Source organism: Crocodylus siamensis, chromosome 1 (genome assembly GCF_052110815.1).
Source record: "Crocodylus siamensis isolate JL-2025a chromosome 1, ASM5211081v1, whole genome shotgun sequence".
Classification (NCBI taxonomy): domain Eukaryota; kingdom Metazoa; phylum Chordata; order Crocodylia; family Crocodylidae; genus Crocodylus; species Crocodylus siamensis.
The window spans coordinates 176309691-176325667 of NC_143395.1; the positions used below are offsets into that span (position 1 = coordinate 176309691).

The 15977-nt window shown below is 45.4% G+C and overlaps 1 protein-coding gene across 2 annotated transcripts in view; it reads right to left on the reverse strand.

The window, feature by feature from the left end:
• PPP4R3B (protein phosphatase 4 regulatory subunit 3B) overlaps nt 1–13918 on the reverse strand; it is a 44190-nt gene extending 30272 nt beyond the window's left edge. The window contains exons 1-3 of one of the 2 annotated variants that reach the window (XM_090049788.1): nt 13498–13918; nt 12207–12262; nt 5581–5679 (exon numbers count right to left, since the gene is read on the reverse strand). In XM_090049788.1, coding sequence (XP_089905914.1) covers nt 5581–5679; nt 12207–12262; nt 13498–13639 — 297 coding nt within the window. In that variant the 5' untranslated portion in view covers nt 13640–13918. The remainder of the gene's footprint in view (nt 1–5580; nt 5680–12206; nt 12263–13497) is intronic. The other variant, XM_090049793.1, reaches the window with a different exon arrangement.
• Nucleotides 13919–15977: the final 2059 nt, after the last annotated feature.

Below are 15977 nucleotides of genomic sequence, written 5' to 3' on the forward strand. Positions count from 1 at the left end.
CTACAGCAGTAGGTGGCATTGCCATCCATATAAAATATCAAACACCCAAGGAAAGTACTGTGACATGGTAAATGTAGGCTGCAATAAGTCTGTAGCCATTCCTGAACAACAGCAAATCTGCCAGTTTACGCTTCTGGCAATTGCCTCGTTAGAAGGAAGTTTATAAAGAGGGGTAAACCCTTAGGTTAATTATTTTTGCTTAAAGAAGATAGCTTGAGGATCTCACAGTGTAGCCATCTCTCTTGGTAAGTCACAGCTGAACTACCCAGAAAGTTCATTCTCCCAAGTTGTAGGAAGTTAAATTTGCATATCCACCTAAGCTTATTGAGATGTTACGTATAAATCAACTCTCCAGTATAATGATGAAAGCCAGACACAAAAACATTACATCACAAATCAATACTAGGCTCAAGACTATTGTCATTCTGTAGACACATTGATCAGTCATCAACAAATGAATCAATTCCATTATCTATGCTATCATCAAGCAAGATGGAAGGAAAACCAGGAAGAGTGAGAGTTAGCTCTGTCAGAACTGTGAGGTGGCAAGAGATCCAAGTGGATATTTTGCAGCTTTGCCAGGACCCAAAGAAGAAGGTAGTAATCAAGAACAACCAAGCTGGAGAGGTCACCTGAAGAGAGAACAGCAAAGAATTTCCTTCCCTCCCCCACACAAAGGGAGACTGCTTACTTGACTGATACTAGTACTGCTCTGCAGAAGCAGCTTGATACAGTGTAATTCTCTGCCACCTATAGTGTATAGATTTACTGCAGTGGGACAGGACGCGTTCACATCAGAGTCTGTTATATGGCACCCAATATCTTCTCCTTAAAATGTTTCACAAGCTTTAAATTAATATTCCCAACATCGCTATGAATTTGAGAAGTACTATCAATCCCAAATTACATGATGAACAGAAGAACATACATTTTGGCTACTGGCTTTACTGGAGTTTACACGTAGCTTGCTTAGGCAAAGATCTGAGAGAGGCCAGTAAATCTACTTCTGTACAAATACAGGTTTCCCTCACTTTAAACTGTACATGCATTCCTGGAAAACAGCACATAACTCAAATTCGCATAAAGGGAACCCATTCTACAACGTAACAAATAGGGATACATTCAGAGACCTCAACTGTACTGACCCCTAAACCCATTTCTACAAGACAATTTTGGTACTCACTAACAGTAGACAGTACACACAAGCACAGGGCGGTGGCGAACGTGACCATAATGGCAGCTGATTGAGGGCTTCCACCACACCAATCGCATAAGAGTAAATTTACCTTGCATATAACAAATTTTTGGTATAAAAAAGTTCATCGCATAAGAGCGAATTTGCACATACAGAACCCACATAAAGCAAGGGAAATCTGTACACTATTCATCCACCTAGTCTCATGGAGGGAACTCAAGTCATTCAGAAGCTGCTCGGCCAAAGCATCTGAGAGCACATGAAAATTTCTCTGTGGTCCTCCTCCACAGAAACTAGCTAATGTGCTGTCCAGGTGTTTAAATTGTACACTAGAGCCAGGATGCACGTCTTCAGACAATTTTTGTGCCTACTGGTTTAGGAAGACAATAATATACCTCTCTAAATTCAGAAGATATTTTCCAAAGTATACAAACTAGGAGTAAATTAACATAAAGTGAATATTTACATGAGATGGTAGAAGCACACTAGACGAGTTCTACTGAGCATTAGCATGTCATGGCAAAAGCTGTGCTAATGTACACTAAAATTGGTCTACTGCGCATTAGTATCATGTGAACAACATGTGCCAACACTACAGCACAGTAGCACCAATTACGATGCATTAAGTTAGTATCTGTTATTACAGGTAGTAAACTTAATGCTCTGTAATTATGGTGCATTAATGCATGTGTAGATGTGTTCGTTATGTAGGAAAGAAAAAGCAACATACCTTTATATACGTCAATAATCAGGCAAACTTATGTGACTAATTATTAAAAAAAGTCTCACAATAAGAAACTTAACCTCTTTGCTAAACGTTTTGTGCTAAACTTGGTACAAGCAGTTCATTAATTTTTAACTAAGCTTCCTTACAAAGCTCTATCAATTCACCTCAATCTTGATCTTAATACTCTTTCACTATGTCAAATGTTCTCGTTCTTCAGGTCTTGATATCAAGAAGCTACCTGTTTTTTTGCTAATTAGCCTACTGTTCATATTGAGGGGAGGGTCCTGAATACCAGATGCCTCTCACTGCTTTCATAATGTATCTCAACTTTATTATGGGAGAATAAAATAGTCCATTTTCAAACCAACATAAATCCTTGATAGATGTTTTTGGTGAGACTGCCAACTGAGACAAGACTTTCAATGGTGTTTCTCCCTCCTCCCTTTTAAACACCTATTTACAAGGACATTAACCAAGACCAATTAATTTCAAACATCACTGAATTGCTAAAAGAAAACTTAACTGCCACCATCTGAGATGCATTTCAACTGGACACCAAGAAGTAACAAGCCTGACCTTCCATTTCTAATGCTTTTCACTAGATTCATTTCCTTCGCAACAGATGCTAAGATTTATATTCCATTATTCTGAGTACACAAAGTCAATATGCTAGCTAACTACTGGCACTTTACTACTGCTTTTATAAACCTGTAGGTGGTGGTAGGTTTCAACTTGGAAGAACAATAGACTCAAAAGGTCTGCAGTAATCCTCAATCCCCAGACAATAAACTTATTTACCTATGCCCCAAACTTATTTAAACGTTATTCCAAAGTAGCATACCTTCCCTTATACCATCTTGTTTCAATCCTGTACTGTGACAAGATGCTTCTAATTAGCTGCACTACAGTCTCTTTACAGACACATGTAACTGTGTGGGGAAGTGTGTATACTCAGTTTCAGTATATAAATCTTACTACAGCCACAAGGGCCCTTTGTATCAAGGACTTGTTAAATTTCACTATTCCTCCTTCACACCAAAAAGGTATGATCAAACATATTAATTTCTTCCATTCATTGATCTATAATTACAGAGGTGGATGAAGCTCTAGCTCAGGCACAGGCAATTATTTTGAGCAGAGGGCCACTTACCCAGTTTTGGCAGGCTGTTGAGGGCTGCATGGGTAGCCCTGCCCCTTGATGGGTGCCCCAGTCCCTGGGACCAATGTCCCAGGGCAAGCACTGGTGGGGCGCAGAGCAAGGTGCAGGCTGGCAGGGGTCTGTGGAGCTGGGCTGGGCTGCACCAGCAGGGAGAGGGGGGAGCTGGCTTGGCTCCATAAAGCCCCTGCCGGCTGGGACCCTGTGCTCCTGCCAACCTGCTCTGGGCCCCACTGGCATTGACCCTGGGACACCAGTGCAGGCCCTGTGCTCCCACTGGCTCCCTGCCTGCTCACACCCAATGCCCTCCAGAAGTACAGTCAGGGGGCAGCGCATATCTCCAAAATTCTGCTCACTGGCAGGGAAGAAGCTGGTGCTGGGTGTGGGGAAAAGTGGTCCCTCACCTGCCCCATGGCCAGCACCCCACGTTACAGGTGCCTGCAGCCCGCGCGGGGCGGTCCGGCCCAGGCACAGGCAGCCCCAGGTAGTGCTAAGTGCAGGGGTGGGGAGGGGAAAGCAGCTCCTTCCTGCCCCATGCTTGGCGCCCCACGCTGCAGCTACTCACAGCCTGCCTGAGGCAGCCTGCGCCTGCTCTGGACAGCCCCATGTGGGCTGCAAGCACCTGCAGCACAGGGCGCCGGCCATGGGGCTGGTGAGGGGCTGCTTTTCTCTGTGCGGGGAAGAAGCCTGGGGAAAAGCTGAGGCTGTCTAGAGTGGGTACAGGCAGCCCAATGTGGGCTGCGCGCAGCTGCAGCGTGGGACACCAGATGTAGGTGGGGAGGGGTCAGTTCTCCCCCCGCACAGTCCTTCCCTGTGAAGGCCACCCCCACCTTACTTGAGATTCCCACACTGGGGCAGCCACTGCTTCCGGCTGTTGTTGGAGCCCGTTGGGCTTCCCTGGGGCCCTACTGCCCTTGGTTCCTGTCATTTTTGGGCAGAGAAATATTAATTTTCCAAATCTTTTTAGGGGCCCCGTGGGCAGACAGAATGGTCTTGCGGGCCATATCCCACCTGTGGGCCATATTTTGCCGACTTCTGCTCTAGCTCTTTGCTAAATGCTCCTGGCACTATGTGCTCCCCATTTTCCAGTTTTGGTTCCTCCAATTTTCACCAGTGAATAGCTTTTTGCCCACTAGAACTAGACGAACAGACTATGTAAACTACACTGCAACCACAGCAGTGACATTAAGAGGGACAAAGATTATGTAAGCTCAGACAGCAAAGAGATAATTTTAGTAGTTTAATCAGAAATCATAATCGTACTAGCAAATTGCCCATCATGAATGATTGGGGGAGGGCGGGGGGGGCACACGCACGGGCAGAGATGAAACCCCAGTGCCCCACAGTGCCACCACTCTGCCTCCAGCCCTGTGCACTCTCCTAGCGTCCACTCCACTCCACTGCACACCACCCCACCCCACATGTCCAGCCCTGTGCCCCCCCACCTCCCAACCACATGGGCTCATTGCCCACTGCTCCTGGTGCAGCCTTGTGCACCCCCTCCAACCCCTCCATCCCATGCCGCTGCTGGCTCCCAGAATGGTGGGGGCAGCAGCAGCAGCCAAGGGGGAGGGGGGGAGGAAGACATGGTGGTGGTAGGGGGGCGCTGCCACCAGAACCCCGCCAGCTGTTGTTGGGGGGGCGGGGTGGGGAGAACAGTGGCTCCCTCTATCCGTAATGCTCTGGGCCCTCGCAGCCAATCGGCACACGCACAGTTGGCTCAGAGAGATACCAACAGAAAGACAGACAGACAGCTTTTATTATATTAGAATTTTGGGCCATTTTAAAATGTAACGTGCATGGCAACCTGAAGCCAAAGTTAATTTCTAATCTCAAAAAACCCTTCCTTTTCTTCTTGCATTGATTTTATGCTAGTGTGATATTTACAATTAAAGCGCTGTTCCTTACAAGATCCAGCTTTTCCTTTTGGGCTTCAATCTGGAAGGGAGTCAGGCACATAGTACATACAGTAATGAGAACACACCTCTGAATAAGGTAAGTGGCTTATTAGATTTTGTTTTATTTTTAATAAAACTAATTACAAAGAAGAGTAAATCACTAAAAAAATAATGGTGTCAAGAACAATAGTGGATAATCAAATAAATGTGTGTTTTTCAGTCCCAGTTTGCATCATCAAATTAAGATGGCCTTGCTTTTGCACCAGAGACCAGTGGAAACCAGTATTTCTAAGTCATGAATCTTTAAAATTCTACCTGCTTGGAATGTATTATTAAATAGTAACTGCGACAAAGAAAGACAACAGCCCCATTCATGGGCTGCAGACGATTAAATTATCAGATAGATTAAAAACGGTATGTATAGTGTACACAGTGGAAAATAATGTGTTTAGCAAAACACGTGTATAGTAAGAACTGAGCAGCTGCACACATCAGTGTCAACCACCTCTTCCCTTATACTTAACTTTAAAATTATAGCACAAAAAATATCCAAACAGGACAAATCACAATTGCAAAATAGTAAAGAAATTTAAGTTTACTGTACCTGGCAGATTTTTTCCCAAATTTCATCACAGCCAGCTTTTTCTTGAAAGCTCAGTGCTAAATCATAATTCTCTGCTTCTGACCAAACAATCAAGGTGTCCTATTTAAAAATAAATACTTATTATTTTCCAAACATATTTCCAGCATGTAATGCAAAACTGACTGAAGGTATAAAATAAGTTTTAAAAAAAATTTAAGGAAGTAATTACTATAACAATATTAAATATACCAGATAGAATATCATATAGCATCAAAAAGATTAAATTACAGTTTCTGCTAACAAGTTAACAAACCTTTTACCACATTTTCATTTGAGCACCACTACAAAACTTCATTTTTTCTTCAAAACTCTTTCCCCAGTCCATTCCATTCCTCTTCTGTATTTGCCAACAGTGAATCCTAAAGGATGGTAGGACCCTTAGAATTTTTAGATAAATTCAAGGAAAATAAATCCTAGGAACATTTATAAAGTGGATCTGAAAAGTCTTATTTTCCAAGACTCATCTAAGCCCAGCCCTGGCTTGACTACAGTGCTACTCAATTCGCATCTATTTATGTAGAAATGTTATCTACTTTATGAGTCAATACCATGGTTGGTTGGTTTTCACTATGGCAATAGTAAATGCGTTTCTTTTGGCTGTAAATTTTGCAACTTTCAAGAACCGGAAAAAGAAGGAATAAGAATTCTGAGGGTAGCAAACCTCACAAAACTTGTTAAAGCAGTTCCAAAACGGAACACACAAATTTTGGGAATTTCTTTGCTCAACAGAAGAGGATTAACAATACCTTATCTCTGGTTCTCTAGTTACCATAATGCTACAGAAAGAAAAACAGTTATAGAGGGTACAGGAAAGTTGTGGAGTTTCTCATTTGCAATTACGAAGAAGGGATAAGATTTCCCTTTCTATCACACAAGGCATGCTGGACCAGTCTGGGATGTGCGCTGCATGCGATGTGCAGTCAGTCTGTGGGCCCAATCTGGCCCATGTACCAGCTCCATACCACTCCATTAGCCTATGGAGCTTGGAAAGTTTGATATCCTTGCTAGAGTTAAGATTTGCCTAAACAGGAAACTTTTATGAATTATACTAACATAATTTCTTTTCTGAAGGTTTTTAATTTGGAATAAAAGCCCTCTCTTTTGGGGGCTAATCTTGTTTAGGCTGCTTCCAAAGCAACATAAGCTAAATCAAAAAGGAATTCTTAAGGGGAGCCTACACTAAAATTTTCCAAGAACTCAAGTTTCACTGGCAGAATTTTGGCCATATTCATAGTCCAGGATCCTTTGCAATATCAGAACCTTTCTTTCTACTGGCAAAATTATTCCAACCGTTGGGCACAGTAAGACTTCTACTGGCATCAAGCTACCAGCAGAAACTACATATGTACTCTTTTGCATCCTGCCAACTTCAAAGTTCCCTTAAACCTTCCCCAAATGCCCTTGATGCTCTGGTGTCACAGCCATGTGAGGCTCTAAGTGTGTGCATGCACATAAGCTCTGGGGGCTTGGCTGTCACCAAAACTTCTGGAAGAGACAGGTGAGTGTAGACCAGGTAAACATCTGGCCTGTTGAACCATTGCATCCAGCCCACCAGTGGCCTGGTGGGCTACCATAAATGTACACCTTTGGCTCCACGCTGCCACATTCCCCTGGTTCTGCAGACTAGCCAGAGCTTCAGGCTGCCAGGCAGCAATGTGGAGCTGCATCTGGGCAGCAGTATAGAGCTTTGGCTGGCTGGCAGTGCCAGGGGTGTACAGGAGCTAAGGCCTAGGGTGTATGGTGGCATGGAGTTGTGTTGGGGCAAAGCTGGGAGCGTGCATTAGCAAGGAGCCAGGGATGTGTGGTGTCACACAGCTCTGACTGGACAATAGCACAGATCTGAGGAGCGACCATGTCTGCACCACAGCATGCCACTGGCTCCAGCTCCACATCACTGCCCAAAATACAACTCGGTGCACCCACAGCCATGTGCTACCCAAGCTCTACACTGTCCCAAACTCAGCTCCATGCAGCCACATGTTCCTGGACTCACACTGCCCCTGTGGGAACAGCCCCTGTGGTCCACAGCAGGCCCAAGGCAAATTTGACAGCCCTGATGTAGACAAAGAATAAATAAAACATCTGCACAACATATCATTTTAAATCCACTCTTTATCTTATGCTGTTATAACTACCATGTAGGTAAGTGATTAGTTAATTGCCAATTAAATGAGCTACTTCATGCATTTGAAGAGGCTAGTATTGAATCCTAGGAATCACTTTATAGCCTGAAAGAAGTGTGTGGAATGTTCCGTAAAGACCAGTGTAGCAATCAGCCTTAAGGTCAAAAATAAAACCTACTGAGTGTAAACCTAGCCAACATAATTATGGAGAGTCTTCAATGGGAAATAAAGTGATATACAGTGCCATAGAGCTCACCAACCTTCCCTTCTTACTCATGCCAGAAACACGTCTTGGACTCCTCTCTGTGTATGGAAGGTTAAGTGATGGATCTCATTGCAAATATTAATAAATGATTAATTCTGTTGATGACCAGTTAATCCAGCTCCCCAAATAAGTGTTTTCATATGGGAAACATTACACAAGTATCAAAGATGGAAGAAGTACAGAAATTTACCCCCTTATTATTAACAGGAAGAGTAAGCTGTAGTCACTGCAAGTTGTTTTTATCCTTATTTCAACCCCAATCTGCCCACAAAAATCCTGCCCCCAATCTGTACTCTGAACTGGCTGGCACAAAAGTTGGTATGGGCTACTACCCAAGTGAGCACAACTTGTCAGTAACTAAAACAGCACTACATAGCACGAATGAAGATTTAGCACCACTCGAAGATTTACTACCATTCCACAATTACTCAGAATTCAATCCTCCAATTCTGCTCATCTGTCCTTTAAAAACAAAACAAAACAACCAAAACCCCACGCTGCAGCTTTCTCATGAATGCAAGTTGCTGCTAAAATACCAATTCTGTGCTTCATGCTCTATAATCGACCACCTTCCAGAACGAGTCACATGTATGGCATTAAACAGTAACATTTGACTCAGGGCAATTCTAATGCAGTATTAAACACAAATTCTGCCACTGTGCTCAGAAAGAACAAACATTTTCCCATTAAAGAATTAACTGAATGGTAATCTTACCACAACACAGATCCATTGGATACACTTCCAGAAGTCTTAGAAACGCACATGAATAAATGCACTATCACTGAGGACAAAGGAACTTAAACACTGTTTTGCAATGTAGCCACCCTTGTTCTGGTCCTGGACATGACTGTAAACTGCATCTAACTGGAGGGCCTGGTGGCAACATGGTGGGGCTACTTATGGCAGGGTAGCTCCTACAAAATACCACCATGTTGCAACCCTCAGAGGTAAGGCGAGTTTAGGACGCCTCAAAATCCAAACACCCACTACCTTGTGGGTGGGTGTTCTTTGGTTGAAGAAAGGTTGTGTTAGCCACCCTTAAGTACACGCTAAATTACAAAGCAGAGTACCTTATCAGGTAAGAGACAGCAATAAAATCCTAGAACAGAGAATGCAAAAGAAATAAATCTCACCTGTTCAGCAACAAAACCTGTGCCCAGTATTATCTCCTGAATTAATTAGATCAGCTGAACTCTGACAAGATGCATATCATACTAGGCAGGAGCAGGAACTTTCTTCTATGATACTACCCATTGAAGGAATCTCTCCATAACTGTTAAATTGCTCAGTAGTCCAAAGACTTTAGGTTATGTACTATACTTCAATACTCAGACAACAACAATGGAAAGTTACCTACTCTTCTTTATGGTTGGCCTTATCTAGATCTGATACAATCAGGCAAAATGTTAAGGTAAGCCATAGCTTTCTAGTACATAGGTTTGACTGTTGCAATCCTCCATATCTAGGAACAAAGGCAGCAGTTTAATACTAAGGCAGTTGTGCTTTATCATGGGTTTTGATTTGCACTGTCCTAAAGCCGCACAGAATACTTGAGGACACTGCATGTGAAAGGGAATGAACTTCCAGAAGCAGCTAAACAAGATGACAATCTAATCATCTTTTTGAAAATACTACAAAACATTTCTCATCAGAAAAATCTCTCCATTGTGTGGAGAATTACCTTCCACATAGACATATTCAAATATCCTAACTTCTCTTTCCTTAAAAATATTGAATTCAACAAAAACAGGATCCAAAACAAATCAAGGCATACAAAGAATTTTAAAATTTCTCTCGCCCCCTCAAAAGGAGAGCCAGAGACACTGTGGTGTCTTCTAGAACTTTACTACCATTTTTATGCAGAGGGCTCTTACGAAGAGGCAGATATATAGAGTCCTAGGACAAAAAAGGCCAAAGAAATCAACTTGCCTGTTCAGCAACATTATGGGCACATCCACACGAGATGCTTACTGCAGAATCACTTAGTTAGCTCTGCAGTAGTCTCAGCGTCTACACATGCAGCCCTGTTAGGCCACTGTAAAAAAATGCTGCCATAGATTAGTACTCAACACAAGTATTATCCTACAGCACTCTTATTTAGAACACTGCAATGCATGTGTTGACACTCATGAGGCTGGCTGTGGCACAAAGGTGCCTCAGTGTGGGGGGCTGTCTGCCATGCAGTCCCACACTGGAGCACCCTCCTGCCCCAGCCAGCTTCTCCACAGTACACCGAGTCAGGCTGGAGCAGCCCCAGGCTGGAACTGACCCTGGGGCATCCTGCTGGCCGGGGCTACTTGGATCTGGCTCAACGTGCTATAGTCCTGGGTGCATGTGTAAACATGGTGCCTGGAAACAACAAACACCAGCATGAACAGTGCAGGAGTTTATTCAGTCACATTAATTGCATGCATAGACGTTCCCTATATGTCACATCCCAACAAATGCTCAGAGGAACTTACAATAACTTATAAAACAACTTAAAAAGCAAGTAGAGTATCAACATAAAACGGAACCCCTCCAAACAATATGCCAGCCTAGCTTTGTTTGCCCAGCTAGGAAGGCAACTGTCTTGTGCATTTTTGGTGCATTAGTAGTACTTGTCAGAAGCTGCTTTCAGTCAAACTCTGGGATCACAATGAAGCAGAAGGGAGAAGGCAGTTTATTAGGCATGTAAGATTCAGGTAATTTAGAGCATTCTAGGCCAAAACCAGCACCCTGAAGTACACCAGAAAACTACTGGGAACCAGTACAGTCTGGAGCAGCAGGGTTATATGTTCCTAGCAGCTCACTCCCATCACAAGGCATGGCACAGTGTTCTACAGTTTCTACATGGATGATAGTGGCCAGATCTGAATCTGAAAAAAGGGTCATAGCCTTCCCATAAGTTGGTGAAAGGTGCTCACATCCACACTTCTGACTAAAGATCCAAGAGCAGCAGAAGAGCCAGAAGTAACTCAAGCCCAAGACTCTGAGATACAGTGGGAGACTGAACCCTGTCAACAGCATAGGTGTCCCAATCCCTGCCAAGTCAAGAGGTCTGCCCACCACTATCACCTCTGTTTTGTCTGGATTCAATTTCATAAAGACAGTAAGTGCAAAATCCAGTTCAAATCAATCCTGATATTTCTGTGCAGGGCACTGAAAAATCCCAGCTACCTTAAAGACCATCCCTTCTTTCTTCCCAATCACAACCTTCCTAGGACCTCTCTATACTCCACTCACACAACACCACTTTCATCCAAAAAAGAGAAACTTCTGAAAGTAGGTAACACAATCTTCAGAGGATCTAGATCCAAGACTGAAGGTCACTGTCAGATTAAATAAAACCAAAGCAATAATTTTGCTGTGTTCAACACTAAACACAATATACACCTTAATAATATTCCTTCATATGCATATTTCTGTACTCATAAATGTGACTCTTGATGGCAAAAAATTCTTGCGTTTCTACTTCTGGAAGTCATAAAATGGGAAGAAATTCATTTGGGAGGGGAAAAACAAGGAGTATGGAAAGAGCACTATAATAACCCATGAGAACTGGAGGGAGGAGGGGAGAAGAGGAGGATAAAAACAGGGAAATGAGTAATAAAAGCAAAGTAGATGTAGTTGTATATTTAAAGGGATTAAACACTATTAACATGACATTAGTATGGTACCCAACTGTTTCATTCCTTAGAATTACAGAAAGCTGGCCTCCCAAAGTATAATTAGACAGGGTGAGAGAGACTTGAACAGTCACTATTCTTAGGCTTCTAGGTTTTTCAAGGTTTGCACAAAACTCTTCTCCCGCCTCACCCCCCACGGAGATTTCTTGATGTTGTTTTCAAAGAAATACTAAAGAAAGGAGTGTGAGAAACACTCCCAATAGAGGTGCCGCCTTCCTGAACAAGACAATTATTTCATATACTACTGAGTTAGCGAGTCAGGTATAAGCCTCTACCTATTTCTATTTTTATGAGTTCAAGTTATTCCCCAAATTACACAACCTCTATAATGCTTAAGGACCAATAAGGTCTTGTACCAGTACATGAATTTACAAGATTAACCACATTTTTCAAGCTTGTAAACAAACTGTTATCCTGCAAAGAAAACAGACATCAGGAGTTTTTTGTGGAAAAGTTTTCCCTTGTTCTGAAAACCAACACTGATTAGATTGCCAAGTTAGTAAATGAAATTGGAAGAAACAAATACTTGCCTGCTGTTTCTGATATGCAGTGTTTGGAATTATCTTCGATTCCAAAAGTAGCGAACCTGACAAGGTGACAAGAATTATACCAAAGTCGGTTTAGCAAAACATATATCTCCATAGCTCTTCCAACAACAGGCCATCAACATATGCTCTATATCAGGGATAACCAACTTGTGGCACATGAGAGACTGGGAAAAAGGTCAGGGTGCAGAAAGCAGAGTAGCCAACTGGGCTAGTGAACGGGATCTGAGGGGCACTCAGGAAAGGCAAGCAGATAGATTTGTGGCACGCCAGCCTGAAACGCTGGATGCTGCTCTTTTAAATCATCCATATATTCCAACCAGCCTAGGAGGACATTTTGCACTTTAGCATAATTCCCTGCAACCTCACCAATAAACTAGGTGACAAGCGGAAATAAAATACTCTCTTAATATGTAAGCCATTTACTTTGGATTTTACTGTCATGTTTTATGCAATTCTGCAGGGCAAACTGACATTTGTGAAGGGCACTTCTATAAGCCCACATACCAGCACTGAAGATTAGACAGTGCAGCAACCCCCTCTCAACCCCCCGCTTGCCTACTCAAGAACATGGTCCCTTTGCTCCAACTCTTTCCCAAACCAGTCACCTACAAACCCACAGGCTTGACTCTGTGTGTACAGTGGGAGTGTTTGTAGCCTGGCAACAGCTCAGGGGTAATCTATCCCAGGCTCAGAAGGTTTATTTAGCACATAGCACCTGTTGGCTGACCGAGTTGCCAGTTACGTTTTTCACCCGAAAAAACAAAGGTAAATGTATCTCAACGGGACACCACCACCACTGTACCCCCCCCCCCCGCACAAACATGTGCGCACCTGCCTGTTCCCAACACAACCCAGTAAGTCCCAAAGTGGAGCTTCTGCTGCCCCAACACCAGCCACAACAGAAGCAGCTGGGGACACAAGCAGGGGGGTGGGCGTGTGACCCATTTGCTCAGAGACAGGGTCTGTCTCTCCTGGTGAGGGCAGAGACCCGGGCCCTGGGGATCACTTCAAGGCAAGAGTTAGGGGTCAAACTAACAACTTCTGGCCTGGAGGAGGCAGGAAGAGGCGCTGCTCTCTTGGGGGGGGGAGGTGTGGGGAGTTCCCTCTTCTTGCCCCCTCAGCAGCAAGGAGTGGGGCGCAAAGGGTACCCCGGACAAGGCCGGTGTGCGGGGGGGCAGTCTCAGACACCCGCAACCTGAGGCCGAGCTCAGCCCAGCCGGGAGGAGAGTGCAGGCGGGCGGGCCCAGGCCCCCCCTGGCCCGGCCGCGCTCACCGTCCGCCTCGGCCCGCACCAGCAGCGACATCCCCTTGAGCCGCTCCACGTAGGTGGTGGAGACGTGCCCGGTGCCGCGGTCGTCCCATTGCCGGTCCTCATTGAGCGTGTACACCTTCACCCGCCGCCGGGTGTCCGACATGGCGCGGCGCGGCCCGGGCCCCGCTCCGCTCCGGGGCGCGGGGACGGGAGGCTCAGGGGCGGCGCGGGGCCCGCAGCGCGCTGCTGCCCATGGCTCCCTGCCGCTGAAAGGGGAACGCGCGGCGCCCGGCCCGGCCCCTAGCTTTCCCGGCCCGGCTCAGCTCGGCTCGGCGCGGCCGCCTCCGCAGCTACCCCTGCGCGACCGCCATCTTGTAACCCGACTCCGCCAGCCTTTCTCTTCCTCTCAGCGCCAGCCACGGGCTGCACTCGCAGGGGCTACGGCGGCCGCAAGGCGCCGCCCGGCTTGGCCGGGGACTGGCGTGAATGGGGGGGGCGGGGCGAAGCGAGGGAAGGGAGGGGGCGGGGCGGAGCCGCGGGGAGCGGTGACGTAACACCTCCCTCCCCGCCCCTACACGGCGACACCTCCTCCAACCTCCGCACGGCATGGCGGGAAGGGGCTCCTCGAGCAGAGGTCTTACCATACCCCGCCATCATTATTGCTTTTTACCCTCCTCCTGTAGACGGTTAATACACATGCGCAAAATCCACGACCGTTTCTGAGGTCGCGAATTGATGCGGCCTATGAAACCCAAGCCCCTCTTTGGTAGTTTCACCCACTTCTGGGCTTGCCCCCAGCACTTTCTTCTTACCAGCCTTGCCTCCAAATAAAGAAATGCTTCAGTTTGGTGACCCACTTCTCACTCAACTTGCTGGCAACTTACAGGGAGCAACATCAAGTCAAGGCAGTGGCTTATTTACATACTTATGTGCATATTTCTTCCAGCATGCAATAGTTTTTTTTCCAGCAAATACGATAATTTTGAGCTTTTGATATGATCAATTTTTACTTAAGACCTGGCAATGCTGCCACTCCTCCACCCAGGCCTTTGTTTTCCCTCCCCACCTCCTCACAAGGCTGTGCCAGCACTACTGCCCTCAGTGGCACTGCAGGGCCCTGCCTGGGGAGGCAACCAGCAGGCCCAGCACTGCTGCCTGCAGGGGAGCTACCGTGAGGCTGCGATTAGGCTGGGTCTCCTGGGCCAGAGCATGCCTGGGGCAAGATCTGCATCTTACTCCTACCCACAACAGCTCATGGGACTGAGCTGCAGTGGCCTGTGGGGAAGCATTTTCAGCCCCTGCTGCAGAGACCAGCTGGTATGTACTTGGGATAGTGGATTTGCCTAGGGATCAGGCACCAGCCATGGGCTTGTCCCCACCACTCATCCTGTATTGGAGCAGGTATTCCACCTGGGGCAGCCTCCAAGCTTGCATCAGCGGCTCCAAACTCCCCCCCACCCACACCATGATGGCTACCACCTACACCAGGCTGCTAGCAAGGAGTTGCTCCATTTATCCTGACCTCTGCTCTAATCTCTAGCTATGCTCACCTACCCCAGGTGTGTTTTAGTTTGGTACCAGAGCTGGTAGACATGGGATGCAGCTTTAATTCATCTTGGTTTCTGCCTAATCCACCAGCCATTTCCTGCCAGGTCACAGAGTGCAGTTTTTAATCACTTGAACTCAACTGCTTTTGAGAGGAGCCCAATTGAAAAGGCCTGGGTGTAGCTGGCAAGACGCAGTTTTAGGCATTTAGAAGTTGAGAGGAAAGGTAACTGGCTATTTGATGTTTCAAATTGATTAGCACCTTCTTCCTAGGAGCCAGTAGTGCTTCACAGTTGCATTAAGCTAACTGGACTGAGCTACAGTACTGTGAAAATCAGTCCCCTTTTTAGTCCATCTGAACATGGACTCTGCAAAGAGAGAGGTAGCAATGATTCCCTTTCCCTCCTTTATTCTGCCTTCCCCTGTGGAAAAGTGCAAATGTACTGCAAATGTTTGAAATGCATGGTACTTTCAGAAGGAAAGTAACAGGGAACTTTGTTAATACATTTCGCAGTGTAGGCATAACCTAGCAAATATATTGATAACTTCCACATGAAAGTACTACCTTAGTACATAAAACAGGTTTTTAATGACATTGCAGCTATGACCAGGCTCCCTAAAGACCAAGTATACGGACTATGCTGTATGGAGGAGTTTAGCTGGTAAGTTAGCACATTTCAGGGCAAATTCTCATTTTTGTGCTAGCTTAAAGAGCTGTGGTGGGTACTGGGCAGGTACCTAAGGACAGAAAATGTGTGAAAGTACAGAGAAATTTACATCTTCTCCCAGGCTGAGGAATGAACTCATTGCTGCTAAGGCAGACCTGAGGGCGTCTTAGGTCATAAAAAAATTGTCTTTTAAAGGGAATTCCACATTAGTGGTAAGTTCCTATTAAGTTCCTCCCAAAAAAACTGCCCTCTCTCTTTAAAGGTTCTAGATGGTGCTCCAGGGCAAAG